This window comes from Oncorhynchus mykiss, chromosome 17 (assembly GCF_057628025.1).
Source record: "Oncorhynchus mykiss isolate SJ-2025 chromosome 17, ASM5762802v1, whole genome shotgun sequence".
NCBI lineage: Eukaryota > Metazoa > Chordata > Actinopteri > Salmoniformes > Salmonidae > Oncorhynchus > Oncorhynchus mykiss.
The window spans coordinates 35,371,006-35,391,856 of NC_143038.1; the positions used below are offsets into that span (position 1 = coordinate 35,371,006).

Here is a 20,851-nt window from a genome sequence, read left to right on the forward strand (position 1 = left end):
CAGAGGTTAGGTGTCACACTAACAACAACATTAAGAGTGTTCATGAAGCACTCAGCCGGACTCCATCACCTCCTTGATTACCTGCCCTATATATGTCACTCCCTTTGGTTCCTGTCCCAGGTGTCATTGTTTCTGTTTCATGTCTGCGCGTTGTTCGTGTTTCTTGTTTTGTATTATGTTTTCATTTATTCATTAAATGATTCACACCCGGATCTTGCTTCCCGACTCCCAGTGTCGTCCATTTTTGAATAATGTCGCAGTAAGTAACAAAATGTGGAAAAAGTCAAGGGATCTGAATACTTTCCGAAGGCACTGAGTAGAAATAGACTTCTGACCTGACTGTTACAGAGCAGATGGACAAGGTAACGGATAGATGAAGAGATGGAAGAGGAACAAAATGATGTGAGGAATTCATCCAAGGAAAGTAGGAGAGAGAAAAAAAAGAAAAATAAGTAAAAGCCGAGAGGGGAAAAGCCAATGGGGGAAAGAGTTTGAGGAAGAAAGACAGAGGCCTAAACAGAAGAGGAATGTAAAAAAACAACTAAGAGAAAAAAGTCAGAGGGTAATGTTAGACGGTGTGCACGTACGTGTGTGTATGACGGTGTGCACGTGTGTGTACGTGTGTGTGCACGTGTGCGTGAGGGGGTTACATTCGGGTTAATGAGAGACAGATGGACGCCAGGCCCCAGATGTGTCTTATGCGATGTTCGTAAGCATGTGTTCTGCCATCAGTGATGAAGAACGAAACCTTAAATGATGTCACCACGCTAATGAGGAGACTGATTGCAGCAACACACACATCCCATTTGAACACAGGCCACTGCACTGAGACAAAAAGCCATAGGGCACCAGAGCCACGGGCCAGTTGGCACTGTGACACACTGGGCTGGCACTGCAGGAGGGACTGAGTTTACACTACAATACAGCTGAGAGGAAACACTGTGTGTGTGTGTGTGCGTGCGTGACAGAGAGAGAGAGAGAGAGCGATAGAGAGAAAAGAGGATGTGTGTGTCAAAAGGGAGGGTATAGAGAGTCTAATATGAAGGGCGAGTTTTGTTGGCCAGAGCAGAGCTATCTGACCTACTTTCAGGTCCCTTCTGCAAGCAGCAGTAGCTCGCGCGCATGTGTGTGCGTGTGTGTGTGTGTGTGCGTGCATGTGCTTCTGTGTGAGCGTAAAGGTCCACATCTGTGTGTAGGTGTACTACACAGGGCTGGGCGGTATGGCCAAAATACTGCACCATATCACTATATTGTTCTTATTTTTAACGGTATTTTACGTTTCTGAAAAATACAAGTTCTAAATATGTTTTATGAGAAGTGCATGACTCTAGAATGGCAAAAAGAATACATTCTAAGTGAATTGAAATGTAATTCTCCATTCTGATGGTTTTGACGTAGACAGGCACATGCAGGCAGTGATGAGGAGATTTGTTTCCCCTCTCAGTAATACACATGATCTCAAAAGTGTTCTGGTTGTGCGGGTGGATGGTCCCTAGACTCGAGGCTGTATGTTAAAGTTATATCTGTTTATATTTGAGGTCCAAAGGCCAAAGACAGATTGTTGTTGCGTTCTGTGGAACACCGTGGGTTCTTTAGTAGCTGACAAAGTTGTTTTGATTTCCTGATGCTGTGTATATTACTGTGACATTTTCTCTGCTTCTGTTTTGGAGGTGTCTCCCTGTTGTGACTTGTATGAAACCAGATTGATTTATTATTGATTATATCCGCAAATGCTCATCTCTTTTGTTCACCTGAAAATCCCCTTAACACCATTCATGCTCCACAGCTCGAAAACAGGCCATAAAGACATCAAATGTTCATATGTTACACAACCAGGAGGACTAACATTGTACCTGTAACGTGTGTGTGTGTGTGTGTGTGTGCGCGCGTGCATGTCTTTTATAGATTGCTCTTTGGACCAGGAGCTAAGGTAGATGTTTTATTGCAGCAGATCAGTCTAAAACCTCTCTAAGTCCCCATACAGTACAGTAAGCTGTAAAAGGGAGCGAGAGAAAGAGAAAGGGATAGGAGAGCAGAGGAAGAGAAAGAAAGAGATTGGGAGTGAAAAAAGTGGATAACAAACAGGGAACTACACCCTGAAAAACAAATTGACGTAGATAAGAGAGAGGAAGGAAGGACGAGGAGGAGGAGAAATGGTGTGTGTGTGAGCGTGTGTGTGTGAGCGAGCGTGTGTGTGTGTGAGCGTGCGTACGTGAGAGAGATTAGGCCAGTTACCTGCAGGATGACGCTGTCAGGCTGGCTGAAGTTGGGGGAGCTGGAGCGAGTGTTACTTCCTGGGGTGGCAGGCCACAGACCCAGTAGCTTCCTCCCACACGTCAGGATGCTGGGGGAGACACAGGATGACGGTCATCCCACCGACACGCACGCACAGACACACAGAGCCTCCTGAACTGCTACTCACTGTCTGAAGTTGAAGAGGGGCATGGTGACCCAGCCCAGAGAGTCGATGCTCCTCCGCTGCTTGCTGCCCTTCTCCTCCGCACCTCCAGGGGGTGGTAGAGCGCTGGCATACAGAGTCACCGTCAGCTGGGTCTCCCTTGGCAACTGGTTAATCTGCACTGGCAAACACACCCTGGGGGGGGCGAGAGGGACAGGGGGAGGGAGAGGAGAGAGATGCAATGGGAGAGGAGGGTAAAGAAGCATATAAGGGGAAGAGAGGAATGGAAAAGGAAAGAGGGTAGGGGGTTGTGAGAGAGAGAGAGAGAGTTGTACTTGAGTCCTTGTGAAATGCAGTATAAAGTAAATTCAAATTTTACTACAAGAGAGTAGTACCACTGTAACTGTTAGTCAACAGTAAATGATCCCATCTATTATATTTAGCCCTGTGTCATCCACATGGGACCCGTGCGCTTTCAACATGAAAGCGAAGAACACATTAAGAACTCTGTTGGAATTCGAAAACTTCAAAAAGACTAGTTAGCATGAAAGGAGCTAGCGTCTTGCTAACAAAAAATAGCCGCGTTATAAAACACACACCATTGCCAATGGGGGTTCTATTAGCATGCGTCGCTAACTAAGAAAACATTGTCAGTTATGCGGCCAGACTGTGGGCTACATTATGGACGGGTGCCTCATAAAAGCCTCTCACGATAAGATGTCCAGCCAAACAGTTTACTTTCAGGACTTTTATACAAACAACAAACCAAGAGCTGTTTGAGGAAGGCTACCTTACAAAGATGTAGATCTATGCACTCCCGCTCCAAAGCACTCCGGACAGAATTAAACAAAATTCCAGGAACTTTCAATAAATTCCCTGGTTTTCCCCAAATCCCGGGTTAGAGGATTGTTCAAACAGCTCTTGGTTTGTTGGTTGTAACTTTTATTGAAAGTTCCCGGAATTTTGCAACCCTAAACTTGGCCTATTGGTTTTTATTCCACCTTATCTTAAGTGGCTCCATCAAGCCGGACAGGGTCAAGCAGTCTTCTCGGGAAGTGGTGTTTTACTGTGAAGGCTTTGCACTGCTGTTGTCACATCTGGAGATGTCAGCACCACTAGGTCAGCTCAGGGTTGATAATCCACCAGGACACTAAATCCACCGGATACCGGAGGATTCAAAATATCCTTACAATAGACGCTAAAAAAAGATCCCAACAACAGTGTCTTCAAAAATAGCCCCAGGGACAATGCATTAAGGACATGAGGTAGGGGTTGGAGAGATCAGAAAATAGCCCCAGGGACAATGCTTTAAGGACATGAGTTAGGGGTTGGAGAGATCAGAAAATAGCCACCGGATGCTGCTGCATAGCTACCTTCACATCTCTTGTAAAGGACATACAGTGCCTTGCGAAAGTATTCGGCCCCCTTGAACTTTACGACCTTTTGCCACATTTCAGGCTTCAAACATAAAGATATAAAACAGTATTTTTTTGTCAAGAATCAACAACAAGTGGGACACAATCATGAAGTGGAACGACATTTATTGGATATTTCAAACTTTTTTAACAAATCAAAAACTGAAAGATTGGGCGTGCAAAATTATTCAGCCCCCTTAAGTTAATACTTTGTAGCGCCACCTTTTGCTGCGATTACAGCTGTAAGTCGCTTGGGGTATGTCTCTATCAGTTTTGCACATCGAGAGACTGACATTTTTTCCCATTCCTCCTTGCAAAACAGCTCGAGCTCAGTGAGGTTGGATGGAGAGCATTTGTGAACAGCAGTTTTCAGTTCTTTCCACAGATTCTCGATTGGATTCAGGTCTGGACTTTGACTTGGCCATTCTAACACCTGGATATGTTTATTTTTGAACCATTCCATTGTAGATTTTGCTTTATGTTTTGGATCATTGTCTTGTTGGAAGACAAATCTCCGTCCCAGTCTCAGGTCTTTTGCAGACTCCATCAGGTTTGCTTCCAGAATGGTCCTGTATTTGGCTCCATCCATCTTCCCATCAATTTTAACCATCTTCCCTGTCCCTGCTGAAGAAAAGCAGGCCCAAACCATGATGCTGCCACCACCATGTTTGACAGTGGGGATGGTGTGTTCAGCTGTGTTGCTTTTACGCCAAACATAACGTTTTGCATTGTTGCCAAAAAGTTCAATTTTGGTTTCATCTAACCAGAGCACCTTCTTCCACGTGTTTGGTGTGTCTCCCAGGTGGCTTGTGGCAAACTTTAAACAACACTTTTTATGGATATCTTTAAGAAATGGCTTTCTTCTTGCCACTCTTCCATAAAGGCCAGATTTGTGCAATATACGACTGATTGTTGTCCTATTGACAGAGTCTCCCACCTCAGCTGTAGATCTCTGCAGTTCATCCAGAGTGATCATGGGCCTCTTGGCTGCATCTCTGATCAGTCTTCTCCTTGTATGAGCTGAAAGTTTAGAGGGACGGCCAGGTCTTGGTAGATTTGCAGTGGTCTGATACTCCTTCCATTTCAATATTATCGCTTGCACAGTGCTCCTTGGGATGTTTAAAGCTTGGGAAATCTTTTTGTATCCAAATCCGGCTTTAAACTTCTTCACAACAGTATCTCGGACCTGCCTGGTGTGTTCCTTGTTCTTCATGATGCTCTCTGCGCTTTTAACGGACCTCTGAGACTATCACAGTGCAGGTGCATTTATACGGAGACTTGATTACACACAGGTGGATTGTATTTATCATCATTAGTTATTTAGGTCAACATTGGATCATTCAGAGATCCTCACTGAACTTCTGGAGAGAGTTTGCTGCACTGAAAGTAAAGGGGCTGAATAATTTTGCACGCCCAATTTTTCAGTTTTTGATTTGTTAAAAAAGTTTGAAATATCCAATAAATGTCGTTCCACTTCATGATTGTGTCCCTCTTGTTGTTGATTCTTCACAAAAAAATACAGTTTTATATCTTTATGTTTGAAGCCTGAAATGTGGGAAAAGGTCGCAAAGTTCAAGGGGGCCGAATACTTTCGCAAGGCACTGTAAGTGGGAAACAGTCTGTGTTTGGGTACATACCTCTGGTCCCAGACCACCAGGTGAAACAGGTACTTGCTGACCTGCTGTTTGCTGGTGTGCTGCGGGGCACAAAGTTCCGCCCCTCCATGGGTCAGAGAGCATGACAGGAAGAAGCCCTCGTAGCTAACAGGAAGAGGAAGAGGAGGTCAGCCAATGGGACAACAGAGTAGATGATAGTCATTATGAAACCCCATTGGCCTATGTATGTAAACGCTATTATTACAAGTAACTGAGGACCAAGTTGGAGTCATGCGAAATGATGCATAACAAGCAAGACTTTTCTTCGTGGGTCTGTGTTCAATTCAATCCATGTCTCCTGACTATGGGAAATGAACGGAGTTCTCTTGTGAGTGTGTGTCAGTTGTGTAGTGTATATCAGTGTATGTTAGAGTACACACTGAGTGTACAAAACATTATGAACATTATGCTCTTTCCATGACATAGACTGACCAGGTGAATGTAGGTGAAAGCTATGATCCCTTATTGATGTCATTTGTTAATCAGTGCAGATGAAAAGGGGAGGAGACAGGTAAAGAAGGATTTTTAAGCCTTGAGACAATTGAGACATGGATTGTGTGCCATTCAGAAGGTGAATGGGCAAGACAAAATATTTAAGGGCCTTTGAACGGGGTGTGATAGTAGGTGCCAGGCGCACCGGTTTGTGTCAAGAACTGCAACACTGTTTGGTTTTTCACGCTCAACAGATTCCTGTGTGTATCAACAATGGTCCACCACCCAAAGGACATCCCAGCCAACTTGACACAACTGTGGGAAACAATGGAGTCAACATGGGGCAGCATCCCTGTGGAACGCTTTCAACACCTTGTAGAGTCCATGCCCCAATAAATTGAGGCTGTTCTGAGGGACAAAGTGGGGGTGCAACTTAATATTAGGAATGTGTTCTTTATTTTTTGTACACTCAGTGTATATGAGTATATGTGACATTTATAATATTATATACTAATACTACAGTGATCATCAACTAGATTCAGGCACGGACCGATTTTTTCTTGAGTGGATGGTGGGACGGCCAGAACAAATAATTACAAATCATTTGTAGACTGCAAATTGACCGCAAGAAGCCCAAACAGATATAATATTTGACTAAAATATAATCATTTCAAACATTGCTTACATTTGTATATGATCACGTGTCACTCTCTTATGCATGGAAACACTTGGGAACAGATTTCCTAAATTAAAATAACTTGGAACTGATTTCCTGGTGTTTAAAAAACTAATAAAGTCCAACAATGAAATGGGGGGGAGAATATAGGGGGGCCCAAATAAAAAACAATAAAAACTATAAGTAAAAAATAAGTGGTACATGGTTACCAAACTGGCGGTCAGCAGGATGAATTTGGCCCGCACGCTGCACGTTGGGGAACCGTGTACCACTTATTATCCTCTTACTCCGTTTAAGCTAACTTTAAAACGTGCAGACTGGTCTGATATTGTGCTTACAACTTGTTGATACTACATATACTTTTTGAACTATTACACTTTTATTAAACTTCCATCCACTTTCATGGCATTTCTTCAACATTCTAAAGTTTCCATTGTGACATCATGACTTCCAATGTTACAGTAACCTAAAGGCTGCTGGATCGAATCCCAGAGCTGACAAGGTCAAAATCTGTTGTTCTGCCTATGAGCAAGGCAGATAACCCACTGTTCTCTGGGCACTGATGACGTAGATGTTGATTAAGGCAGTGCCCCGCACCTCTCTGATTCAGAGGGGTAGGGTTAAATGCGGAAGACACATTTCAGTTGAACGCATTCAGTTGTACAACTGACTAGGTATCCCCCTTTCCTATTCCATTCGCTGTGGACGCAACAATACCATATTTTTTTTTACACAAATCAGCTACTTTGACCACTTTCCCAATAAGTTATATCAAACTTTAGAGGGTATGACATATTGGTCTACTTACCTGTATTCAAATCTGGAATCGGAAGACAATTATCTGTCACCAATCAAAAGTAGCTGTTTGTCGGAGTAGCTAGAAAAGTAGCTAGCTAACTCCAGCTAACAGCTCTCTCGTGTCTCGTCACTGAGCAGCCCAAACGGAGCCATTGCTATGGATACCAATGCATTTCAATGGCACAAAAGGGCCATAGGCTACAATGGTAAAAAAAAAAGAGTGTTTGAACCTTTCACCGTTTAAGCTATCAACTCCAACCTAAAGTTGAGATGTATTAGGCGTATTATTATTCAGATGTACTTATTTCAATTAATTACCCATCAGACTGAATAGTAATTAAAGGGTAATAACATTGGGTAATAATGCTACCATGTTATTTTTCTTACAGTGAGATAGGGATTTAACTAGCTATAGCACTCGATCTGAAAACCTTATCACTGCAGATGATATCAACCTCATGTGGGAGATTATCAGATACTTTTGGTATCAATTATCAGTTTTTCCTGCACACACCTTTAGTGTCTTTCCAACACACACACACACACACACACACACACACACACACACACACACACACACACGGGCAAGTGCCTAGCAACCAATCAGAGCTCGGCCCCACCCCTCGGGTCAGAGGTCAGGCAGGGTTCCCAGGCTGTCAATCACCCTTTGTTAGGAACCAATCACGTGCCAGCAACAGTTTCAGGGGAGACAAAGGAGACAGCAAACTGGGGTTCAGCGAGGGGAGTGGGGGTGGAGCAGTGGACCATTCACGTGATTGGAAGGGGGTAAGGGAGTGGCAGGGCCATTCCAATGCACAGCAGTGGGGACAGGGTAAAGTGCAGGGGCAGAGACAGTGGTCGGGGCAATAAGGCTGGTGGGGGAATGGTAGGACAGGGGTATAGAATGCATTGGATAGAATGTATGGGAATAGTGAGGTGGCAGTGCATCTGGCCCTGGTTATGGAGCTGTGCCAGGGGAGAAGAGAGGAGAGGAAAGAGCAGTTACTGAGAGGAGACATATGAATGGAGATTCGGGGGGGGGGGGGGGGGTGGGGGGGGGGTTGGGCTGAGCTGAATACACAGGCCAATATAGAGGGAGCGATGTAATGGGAGAAAGGAGGGAAAACGTGGGAGGGAAGAGAGGATAGGGAAGTAAAGGGAAGTGAAAATGGGGAGAAGGGTAAAGGGAGGGGAGGAAAAAGGGGATGAATAGTTTTTTTTGGGGGGGTGGCAGATGAGGCTGTTTCTCAGGGTTCTCTATGTATGCTGCTATGCTCCATAACACCATGTAATCCTCTTGGATTATACTGGGGAAATCCAGCCTGAACAGCTGGCCCACAATTGTCATACTTGAGTAAAAGTAAAGATACCTTAATAGAAAATGATTCAAGTAAAAGTGAGTCACAGAGTAAAATACTACTTGAGTAAAAGTCTAAAAGTATTTAAATATGCTTTAATATTAAAAGAAAATGTCTTTTTTTTTCAATTGCTAAAATTTACATAAATATCAAAAGTAAAAGTATAAATAATTTAAAATGCCTATTAAGCAAACGAGATGGCACAATTATTATTTTTTTTTTTACAGACAGCTAGGGACACACTCCAACACTCAGACATCATTTCCAAATTAAGCATGCGTGTTTACTGAGTCCGCCAGAACAGAGACAGTAGGTATGACCAGGGATGTTCTCTTGATAAGTGTGTGAATTGGACCAATGTCCTGTCCTGCTAAGCATTCAAAATGTAATGAGTGAGTACTTTTGGGAATGTATTGAAGTAAAAGTAGTCAAAATTATAAATAGCAAAGTAAAGTGCAGATGCCCCCAAAAACTACTTAAGTAGTACTTTAAAGTATTTTTAGTACTTTACACTACTGGTTACGTGCGTATGTGAGTGCCTGAGTGTACAGTATGTGTTTTACCTGGCAGCCCATGTGATGGGGATGCGATGTGCAGCGTAGACGCTGAAAGACAGGACGTTGGTGACCAGGCCTGCTTCCTGTGTGGGTGACGTGTGCCGGTTGCTCTGCACCGTGGTGTGGAAGTTAGCATTGAACGTGCTACAGTACAGCTCCACCAGATCCAAAATGGCTGCCGTCAGCTTCTCCACCACTTTCTCTGCAAGGGGGAAGTAAACCATTTAGATTCACAGAGCCTTCATTTAGCAGACACTCTCTAAATGAATTCAATTAAAGAGGGCTAAACAACCACTTAACACAAGCTTTAAAAGTAAAACCTTAAATAATAAATGTTAGTAAGAATCAGTGTGCAGAACTTAGCATGTATTAAAGATCTCTCCTGAATCCCAACAGCTGTCTGTCAGTATTACTCGTTATCTAAGAGTAGAGTCAGAGTAATACACAACACCAAGTCCATGCGCTTAGAGTTTACTGCCATGTTATCACCATACTGCTAATCCCTGAGAGCTCTTTACTCCTACACTGATCCTATGACCTCTCATACAGTGTGTATTTGACCTCTTAATAGCCTTGTGTTTGTACACTACCAGAGGAGAGTCAAACATCAGCTCCATCATTCATAGGGCTCTGGTCCAAAGCAGTGCGCTATGTAGGGAATATGGACCCTGGTCAAAAGTAGTCCACTGTGTAGGGAATAGGATGCCATTTGGGATGCAGCCATGTCAACACAGCTTATTTGGCTGGGTTTCCACTCTTTACATATGTCTCTTCATACGTCGAGTGGAGCAGCTCAGCCCTGTAGGGAAAACAACATCCAACCTCTCTGGAAATATTACCCCTTTCTTTATGAGGGCAGACAGACGGATAGAGATGCAGATGGATGGAGGAGGTGGTGAGTGTATCTGTGTATCCTGTATGAAATTAGCCATCCTTCCTGTTTGTCGGAATATAGCTGGGGGAGGTAGGGGATTTGTCTCAAATGGCACCCTATTCCCTATGTAGTGCATTACCTTTGAACAGAGGACAATGGGCCCTGGTCAGAAGTAGTGCAATATAAAGGAAATGGGGTGCCATTTGGGACCCAGCCAGAGGAATCGGTAAAGAGGGACATCCGTGGCGTACGTCACAGCGAGTCAAGGACACTTCCGCTCTGACACGAGGTAGGGCTACTGTGACAGACCAGTGTGTGCCTGCGTAGCAGTTTAGCTTCTTCCACATCTGGGTACACTGTCCGTACAACGGCTCAAACCAGGTTCCTATGCCACGCAAACACACCTGACCGCCCGCATAACAACGTACTTGCGCTGCTGAAAAGCTCGTAATTCGGTGACGTGAGTGGAGACATTTCAAGCTGTTGGGAGAGCTTAAGGTATGACCTGAAAGGGATGGTTCACCCAAATTACAAAAAAATACATATTGGTTTCCTTACCCTATAATCAGTCTATGGACAAGGTATGAGAGCAATCCATGCTTTGGTTTAGTTTCCCTGGTTTCCACATGCTATCGCTTTAGCATTCATGGCACAAATCCCATTTAAAAAAATATATATATACATTTGAAGTAGGGAAGTTTACATACACTTAGGTTGGAGTCATTAAAACTTGTTTTTCAACCACTCCACACATTTCTTGTTAACAAACTATAGTTTTGGCAAGTCGGTTAGGACATGTACTTTGGAGAAATGTCCTCTAGTCTAATGAAACAAAAATAGAACTGTTTGGCCATAATGACCATTGTTATGTTTGGAGGAAAAAGGGGGATGCTCGCAAGCCGAAGAACACCATCCCAACCGTGAAGCACAGGGGTGGCAGCATCATGTTGTGGGGGTGCTTTGCTGCAGGAGGGACTGGTGTACTTCACAAAATAGATGGCATCATGAGGGAGGAAAATTATGTGGATATATTGAAGCAACATCTCAAGACATCAGTCAGGAAGTTAAAGCTTGGTCGCAAATGGGTCTTCCAAATGGACAATGACCCTAAGCATACTTCCAAATTTGTGGCAAAATGGCTTAAGGACAACAAAGTCAAGGTATTGGAGTGGCCATCAAAAAGCCCCGACCTCAATCCTATAGAAAATGTGTGGGCAGAACTGAAAAAGAGTGTGTGAGCAAGGAGGCCTATAAACCTTACTCAGTTACACCAGCTGTCAGGAGGAATGGGCCAAAATTCACCCAACTTATTGTTGGAAGCTTGGGGAAGGCTACCCGAAATGTTTGACCCAAGTTTAACAATTTAAAGGCAATGCTACCAAATAGTAATTGAGTGTATGTAAACTTCTGACCCACTGGGAATGTGATGAAAGAAATAAAGCTTAAATAAATCATTCTCTCTATTATTCTGACATTTCACATTCTGACCTAAAACAGGGAATTTTTACTAGAATTAAATTAAGTCAGGAATTATGAAAAACTGAGTTTAAATGTGTTTGGTTAAAGTGTATGTAAACTTCTGATTTCAACTGTATATTTAACCAGTCAAGTGAGTTAATAACAAATTCTTATTTACAATGATGGCCTAGGAACAGTGGGTTAACTGCCGTGTTCAGGGGTAGAACAACAGATTTTTACCTTGACAGCTCGGGGATTTGATCTAGCAACCTTTCGGGTACTGGCCCAACACTCTAACCACTAGGCTACCTGCCACCCCCATTCAAGTGAAAGAACCGATATCAGCATTTTTAGAGCATCATGAGAAATGCTAATATCGGTCCCGGGACTTAAAACATTAGCATGTGCAAACAGTGCCAAGGAAACTAAACCGAAGCATGGATTGCAGTCATGCATTGTCCATAAACTGCTTACACAGTAAGGAAACCAATGTGTCATTTTATTATTTGGGTGAACTATCCCTTTAATTCTGTCACACTATTGTACAGACCTGTCCATCATCCCATGACCCTATAATCCGGCGATCCTCCTCTCCATCTGTCCTCTTTCTCCCATCTACAGTGCCATATCATCTCCTTCTTTTCTCCCCGTCCTTACTTCCTCTTCTCTTTCCCATCCTCTCTCTGTCTTCTTTCTCCTTCCTCTTCCCCTCCGCCTGTCCTGTCTTTCATCCCCTACGCTACAGTATCTGTGTGTGTGTTATATTCTGTGTTGTGGCACAGTAACACACGAGGAACCTACCTCTGTTCTCTTTGATGGCCAGCAGTGACGGATCCTGTGAAGAGACACTCACACAGTTACAGAACGCATTCAACAAATGGACTAACCTTGGTTCTGGAGTTACAGGAGTACAGAATACTGTGTGTGTAATGAATTTATATCTGATCTAAGCTCAGTTTTGTTTTTTAAGGTTACATTAGAGCTGTGCCTAAAGGTAATTTCTATCTGAAATGTGGCAGTGTGTGTATGTGTTTACCTTCTGGACTCTAGGTTGCAGACGACAGGGGCAAGCTGGGAGCTGGTTGAGGGCAGAAGTGATGTCAGGCGTTTCCACGGCAGCCAGCGAGCTGCAGAGAGCCTTCACTGATTGGACCAACCGTTCCACATGCAACACAAGCTCCACCTTCAGAGGGGGGAGGGAGAACAGATCGATTTCAACCTCACACATACACTTTCAAAATAAAAAGAGACAAACATGTTTGCTTTTGTTTGTGTGTGTGTGTGTGTGTGTGAGAGACAGTGTGTGTGTGTGTGTGTGTGTGTGCGTGCGTGCGTGCATGTGCATTTGTGTGTGTGTGTCTGTGCCTGCGTGCGTATGCGTGTTTGTGTGCGCGTGTGTAGTAGGTTACCTCTGATAGTAGAAAGGACTCAGCCTCGTTGTGAAAGGTATCCAGGAGCAGAGTCAAAGCCTCTCTGTTCAAACACAAGTCAATATCAACAACACTAACCAGGTTTCTATCCAACCTTTGTACGAGAGTAAAGTGCAAGTCAGAATTTGGAAATGTCGACAAAACAAAACACACTAGACGAGGTGGGATCTTTTTGAGTCGGTAAAACATTTCTTATGCAACAAATGGCGGTGGAAACCCCTTTATGTGCAAATATTGATAAAATAACCATCACATCGGCGAATGCTTGGAGTCACACTATGACATATGTGGTCCTCCCATGAAAATGTTGTTTTGATGTGCATTGCATCATTACGCACAGCCTTTAATCCGCATCAAGTCAATTATGATGGAAACACATTTCTGTTGGGAAAATGCGCATATTGTTTTTATGCAGATTTTAGAATATTCGCATGAAAATCTGTCCCCAATTGGACGGAAACTAGCTTCTGTCAAGGGTATGAAAGCGCGAGCTTAAGGCCTTTAACTGCTTTCTAATGCAATTTGTGGTGTGAGAAATCTAGGCCCCTCCCCCTCACCTAGTAACGGTCTGTCTGATTGGTCGTTCCTGCAGCAGAATGCCGTGGTTCATCGTAGAGGGCGTGTCATCATCATCCTCCTGTCAATCACAACATAACGGCACGATGAGTGTGTGCGTACGATTGTCTGTGTGTGTGTGTGTGTGTGTGTGTCGTGTACATGCGTGTTGTGTGCCATGTGTGTGTGAGTGTCGTATATGTGGGCATGGGTGTTGTGTGCCGTGTGTGTGTGTGTGTGGGCATGGGTGTGCACACCGTGCGGCCCAGTTCTGTGTTGACAGAGCCTCTCTTGGTAAGGAAAAGACGGATGTCCCAGTCAAACTTCAGACACAGTTGGATATACTCCAACTCTGCCAACGTCTGGGAACTGAGGGAGAGAGAGAGAGAGAGAGAGAGAGAGAGAGAGAGAGAGAGAGAGAGAGAGAGAGAGAGAGAGAGAGAGAGAGAGAGCATAAACCCTGCTACTGTCAAAGATGATGGATAAATTAAGATAGTTCACTCAGGCCATTTACCAATTCAAAAACAAAAAATTGCAGTTCCTGTCTACTTAAGGGGGTGGCTCTCCCATAGATACCAATGTGAAAGCAGCTGGGTTCGGTCTAATTAGTTCATGGATTTCTATTGAAACAGAAAAAAAGGAAGGCGTGGGCTGTCTTGTTTCCTCTTCCGTCTCTGCTACTGTCAAGCCCTGGGATTGACAAAGCTGTGTAACAAACCATGACCTCAGCACACAGAGGAAGTCCTAACCTATTTTACCAGCTGCAGGTTGTCAGGGGAAAACCCACTTCCTGCTGCTGCTCAGCCATGTCCACACACACACACACACACACACACACACACACACACACACACACACACACACACACACACACACACACACACACACACACACACACACACACACACAAACAAGGAAAACAAAAACAAATGGAAAGACAGACATACACACATATGTGCAGCTGCTCTGAGCAAGAAATAAATCACACACACGTGCACAAACTCAAAAACATGGTGTGCACACACACATATATATGCTCAGATTCACTGGACAGGAATGGAGCTTACTGTAAAACACATTTAAACACTAGCTGGCTGTTGATCTCTAGAGGAAGACTTTAGACAAGAGTGGGAGTGTGTGTGTGTGTGTGTGTGTCAGGGTGCGTGTGGTTGGGGGATGAAAGGTCACGTTGGCCCACAACTGTGTGTGTGTGTGTGTGTGTGTGTGTGTGTGTGTGTGTGTGTGTGTGTCAGGGTGCGTGTGGTTGGGGGATGAAAGGTCACGTTGGCCCACAACTGTGTGTGTGTGTGTGTGTGTGTGTGTGTGTGTGTGTGTGTGTGTGTGTATAGAATAGTCGGTTTTTACTGGGGAAATCCCCTGAGGTTTAGGTCGGCCCTCAGACATCAGCAGAGCTTGTTAAAAAACGGCCATAATTGAGGCCTTCAGTTATATGAGTGTGTATATCTGGACCACAAACCACACACACACTCCAGCTCTCTCTCTCCCTCAGTTTACCCCCAACCCACTGCCCTGTTCTTTCTCGATAAATCCTAAAAGCATTCCTATAGCCTGGGCCTCACTCACTCACACACATATACACGTTTTCCTATCCTTGTGGGGACCAAACAATTGATTCACATTCAAAATCCTATTTTCTCTAACCCCTAACCCCTAACCCTTAACCCTAACCTTAAATCCTAACCTTAAATACTAACCCCAACCCTAAACCTTAATTGTAACCCTAACCCTAATTGTAACCCTAAACCTAACCCCTTTTCCTTTGTTTTACTAAACTTGTGAGGACGTCTGGTCCCCACAAGGATAGTAGAACCAAAAACACACACACAAACAGAAACACAAGGTTGAGAAATGCATACAGTACACACACAAACACATATGGCTGAGAGTACAAGTGTATAGTCAAGGTCTATGTGATTTTTCCAAGGCAAGGCAATCCTCAGTTTATGTGAGGGGAATTTCTCTGGCTCTCAGTCATATAGAACAGCTGTTTGTGTATTCACATGCATGTGTGTGTGTGTGTGTGTGTGTGTGTGTGTGTGTGTGTGTGTGTGTGTGTGTGTGTGTGTGTGTGTGTGTGTGTGTATATATGTGTGTGTATATGTGTGTGTGTGTGTGTGTGTGTGTGTGTATATATGTGTGCGTGTATATGTGTGTGTGTGTGTGTGTGTGTGTGTGTGTGTGTGTGTGTGTGTGTGTGTGTATATGTGTGCGTGTATATGTGTGTGTGTGTATGTGTGTGCGTACATGTGCTCTCTATCTCCCAGTCCCACCCTCTGGGCCCAACTAACATGGCTGGTGACGTGTTATGATTAGCTGGCTCTCCTCTACTCATTCCACCCTGTGCTTGGCCTGTTCCATGGAGGAGTGAGGGGCAGGGGGGCACCATCGCTGCCGCAGCACAGCCAGGGTGAGCTCTACTGGGCAGAGAGTTGGCAGACTGCCCCCTGGCAACCATCCATAATGGGGTGGGCGTGGAGCCCGGAGAGAGAGGGGGATGGGCAGGGGAGAAGGGAAAGAGAGGGAAGGCGTGGGAGGAGAGAAAGAGGGGAAGCAGCATAGTGTAACGGTGCCAATGGAGTGTGGACTGACAGGGCATGTGTATGTGTGGAGCTCATCCAGCAGTGAAGGAAATTAAAGGGATACGTCAGGATATTGGCAATGAGGCCCTTTATCTACTTCCCCCAGAGACAGATGAACTCGTGGACACCACTTCTCCGTCTCTGTGTTCAGTATGAAAGAAGATTGAGGTGGTTTCATGGAGCCAATGCTAATAAAATTGGTATCCACGACTTCATCAGACTCTGGGGAAGTTGATAAATGGGCCTCATTGCCAAAATCCCGAAGTATCCCTTTAAAAACACTCAAAAGCCAAATCCCAGCCGCCTCTTCCAGCATTCACACATACTGTAGACAGATGGGCGAGAGGGGTGGAGATACAGAGAAAGGGAGAAGAGGTTGAGGAGAGAAAGGGACGAGAGAATTGCTCCTTACTTCTCTAGGAACTCAGCTTGACCGCAGACCTTGAGCAGGTAGTGGTCGACGTCGATGTGGTCCAGGTCCTCATTAGCATAACACAACGTCTGGTAGATCAACAAGTCCACTGTAGATGACCCTTGGAGAGAGACGTGGGGAACAGAACGTAAATTACAGTACATGACAGTAACAAAAACAGAGGAAGAGAGCGAGAGGGTGGATGGGAGAGTGAAGCGATAGAGAGAGAGAGAGAGAGAGGTGGATGTGTGTGGGTGGTTGTGTGGGTTCTTTGATTCAACCTCTCTGGACTGAGTCGGTGCACACCGACCCAACTATTCTATTGACAGGAAGAGTTACAGGGACAGATGTACTGGAAGAAATGATTCAGACTGACGGACTGCTGTGTTGTTGATTGCTGTAGTTTATCTTACAGAATGAATAAGAGGGAAACAACCACTTTGAGACGGGGGGGGGGGGGGGGGGTGGGGGTGGGGGGGTGAGACAGAAAGACAAAGACAGACAGAGATAGGGAAAGAAAGAGGGATAGAAATCGCGAGAGAATGTTTACTGTTTACTTGGCCAGTTCGATCTCTCTGAGTGAGAGCAAACATACACTCTCCAGCCATCATGAGTCATGAGTTGACCTTACTGTACCCACAGCACATAGTCTGACACACATTAAGGGAGACAGGGTGAGGTAGAGAGAGAGAAAGATGGGCAGAGAGAGAGGAGACCTTCATAGCATGAACAGTGATGTTTCCAAAGCGGTCTCTCCTTCCCCTTCCCTTAAATCTACCCCTCTTTCTCCCTTCCTCCCAGACCGATGAATGAGGCCAGATTAGACAGTTGGTTGGCTGAGATCCGGTCAGTGTAATTCCATTAAGGGAACTCCAACCACATGTTTTCCCACTCAGGACTGAGCGAAGCAGACATGACATTCGCTGAGGATGTGTGTATGAAAATAGGGGTGAGTGATCTCTGTGCTGATGAACCTGTGTGAGTGTGTGTGTTTGTGAGTGAGTGGGAGTATGTGCATCTTACCATCACAGGTGAAGGTGAGTGGTTCTCTGATGTGGTCGCTGATGACCGTAACTTTGACGCTGACCCCTAACCCCTGTTGCAACTCTTCAGGCCCCACTGAAGGTGACCACACAAACCCAGAGTTGTTAGAGGGGTCGCTGCTTGGATACGCCGACCGCAACCTGAAAACAACACAACCACCACACAGGGATGGTTATTAAAGGGTAATAAATAGCTGACTGTGAATTAACCACAACACACAGTTATGGTTATAACTGCTTATAGTCAGCCTGACCACAATACAACCACAACAAAACCACAGCACAGAAATGGTTCTAAACAGCCTGACTGTGGCGAGAGGGTAAATTTGGGTCCAATCACAAATCAACCCCTAAACGCTACGACCAATGCACTTGTAGATATTTGAGAGGATCTGACAGGTGTGAACAATATGGTAATAGCTCCATCTTGCACCCTGATAGGCCAGGTGGAAGTTTCACCATATGGTATATACCAATCAAATCCTCTCAGATCTCCACGAGTGCATAGGGCGTTTGGCTTAGGAGTTGATTTGGGATTGGGCCGTACACTTACACGTCGAGCATGTGACAGAAGGCGGCCACCTCCTCATCTCTTTCCTCCGACACCTGGAAGAGCTCATAGCCGAAACCATTAAGCCTGGGGGCAAGAGACACCTGCCAATCACACACAGACACAGGAACCATCAGTCACAGAACTGACTGTAACAGAGCATTCAGAGTCACAGAACAGAACACAGCTGGACTGGACTGCGTTGGAATAGACTGACTTGACTGGAGTAAGCTGGAGACAAGCCTAGACCTTTCAAGGATCGTTTATTTGTGTCTAGGTTTGACTATGGAAACACGGGAGGGTGTAAGGTAACACTAGATGTGAATTAATGCTGTGTCAGGCAAAGTGACGTAATGAATCTGTTGTGAGCCTGTCATAGAGCGAGTAGTTACCGGGTCGGCCGACACTCTGCGCTGGTTCTTGTTGCTCTTCTGGATAGGTACGTAAGTGCGGGGGGGCACCTGAGGGGGGAGGGTCTTACTCCGAGCCACCGGCTTCCCTGATTGGTCCCCGTTGGCCCGCCTACCCCTTGGCGCCAGCCAATCCCCATTGAGCTTGGAGAGGGCATCGTTGAGGCTCTCGTAGTTGTGCATCTCCCCTGACGACAGTTTGGGCTGGTCTACCTCAGGGGTGAACAGGTTGACATCCCGGGGCGCCACAGTGCGTCGGGAGGGTGGGAAGGGCTCAGTGGAGGGGGGTAGAGGGGTCCTTGGGGGTACAGCAGGAGGAGGGTCATCCGGAGGAGGGGGGAAGCCTTTAAGCAGAGTCAGAGGAGGACCATAGCTAGACCCTGAGTGCCCATAGCTGGAGTTCAGGTAGTCCCCCTTCCCTGAACTCTCCAGGATATAGAGGGGCTCTTTGCTGTAGCTTCCCAGAGGAGGAGTGGCCCTGGTTGGGGAGGGACGTGGGGAGTGGGACCCCCCAGGCTGAAGGTGGTTGAGGAATGGGTCCGAACCAGACAGCCCTCTTAGCAAACTCCCTCCTGGAGGAAGAGGGCTGGGGCAGGGTGGGAGGGGGCGATCGATCTGGCTCTGGCCCTCCCTAGGGGGTAGCGTAGGTAACTTCCCAACCCCCTGGCAGCTGGTCCCCTGGCTGTCCCCACCCTTGTCCTGTTTAAGTCTTGACAGGGCATCATACTCCATCTGTAGAGCTTCAGCCATAACCAACTCTCTCTGGCTCAGGCCCAGGGAATCCAGTCCCCAGGGGCCTTCACCGTCCTTCTGAGTCTGTGCTGCCGACATGGTCCTACAGGGGAAGCCACCACCAACAGAAGAGGAGGAGGATGACACTGGTTCTAGGGCTTCCAGAGAAGAGACATGGGCCTCAGAATACGCTCTGTGGAGCGAGAGAGAGAGAGGTAATCAGAAAGAGTCAAAAAAAGAGGAAGTAGTCAAAGTGAGACAGAGGGATGCATTTCAGTTCTGCCATTCAGACCACAGATATCAAGTGCTCTCAGTTTCAGGTGTATTCTACAAAAACACAGCTGATTCTAGGGCTGGGAATGGCCAGTGACCTCACAATATGATATGTATATTGTGATTCTTACGATTCTATATGTATTGTGATTCGATACTGAGATTTCATTGTAATTTGATGTTCCAAACATATTGCTCACTGTGCACTAAGTGTACGAAACATTATGAACACCTGCTCTTTCCATGACATAGACTGACCAGGTGAATCCAGGTGAACGCTATGATCCCTTATTGATGTCACTTGTTAAATCCACGACATATCTGCGACATATTGAGCCAGTTCTGTTTTGTACACCCGCAATTTGATGAATGGAAAGGGACATCCGTTACAAAACACCTACGTGAATTGTAATGACATTCTGCGATTGTCATTCGGCCTACACTTGTAGCCTGAATTGATGCGTCCAAGCGTGCCTTGGTCTCGGCCACTCGTCTCGGCCACTCATCTCCGCGAGCGTCTCGGCCACTCATCTCCGCGAGCGTCTCGGCCACTCATCTCCGCGAGTGTCTCGGCCACTCATCTCCGCGAGTGTCTCGGCCACTCGTCTCGGCCACTCATCTCCGCGAGCGTCTCGGCCACTCATCTCCGCGAGCGTCTCGGCCACTCGTCTCGGCCACTCATCTCCGCGAGCGTCTCGGCCACTCGTCTCGGCCACTCATCTCCGCGAGCGTCTCGGCCACTCGTCTCGGCCACTCATCTCCGCGAGCGTCTCGGCCACTCATCTCCGCGAGCGTCTCGGCCACTCGTCTCGGCCACTCATCTCCGCAAGCTTTTTCGGCCACTCATCTCGGCCACTCGTCTCGGCCACTCATCTCCGCGAGCGTCTCGGCCACTCATCTCCGCGAGCGTCTCGGCCACACATCTCCGCCTTGATAAAATGTTAGTGTTCTCCTCAAACCACAATGAAATTTGTCAGTGAATATCACCCGGTTTCCAGTCAATTGAAGGATTTTTTGTAATGACCTATCTTGGCCAGGACGCTCTTGAAAAAGAGATTTTAAATCTCAATGAGCCCTTCCTGGTTAAATAAAGGTTTAATAATAATAAATAAAAATTGCAAAACGTTAATGTGGCTGACATGCAGTAATGTTAAATACTAGTTTAACAACCTATAGTTTTTTGGGCATGTTGTATTTATGTTGCCGGGACGCCGTACCGGAATGG

The 20,851-nt window shown here is 45.7% G+C and overlaps 1 protein-coding gene across 1 annotated transcript in view; it reads right to left on the reverse strand.

The window, feature by feature from the left end:
• The window catches only part of pik3c2b (phosphatidylinositol-4-phosphate 3-kinase, catalytic subunit type 2 beta), a 61,249-nt gene that overhangs the window by 24,733 nt on the left and 15,665 nt on the right, over positions 1-20,851 (reverse strand). Inside the window, exons 2-14 of the mRNA XM_036950085.2 lie at positions 18,604-19,546; positions 18,215-18,315; positions 17,642-17,802; positions 16,619-16,739; positions 13,864-13,975; positions 13,609-13,688; positions 13,031-13,094; positions 12,658-12,804; positions 12,423-12,456; positions 9,296-9,491; positions 5,451-5,573; positions 2,423-2,593; positions 2,236-2,344 (exon numbers count right to left, since the gene is read on the reverse strand). Coding sequence (XP_036805980.2) covers positions 2,236-2,344; positions 2,423-2,593; positions 5,451-5,573; positions 9,296-9,491; positions 12,423-12,456; positions 12,658-12,804; positions 13,031-13,094; positions 13,609-13,688; positions 13,864-13,975; positions 16,619-16,739; positions 17,642-17,802; positions 18,215-18,315; positions 18,604-19,452 — 2,268 coding nt within the window. The 5' untranslated portion in view covers positions 19,453-19,546. The remainder of the gene's footprint in view (positions 1-2,235; positions 2,345-2,422; positions 2,594-5,450; positions 5,574-9,295; positions 9,492-12,422; positions 12,457-12,657; positions 12,805-13,030; positions 13,095-13,608; positions 13,689-13,863; positions 13,976-16,618; positions 16,740-17,641; positions 17,803-18,214; positions 18,316-18,603; positions 19,547-20,851) is intronic.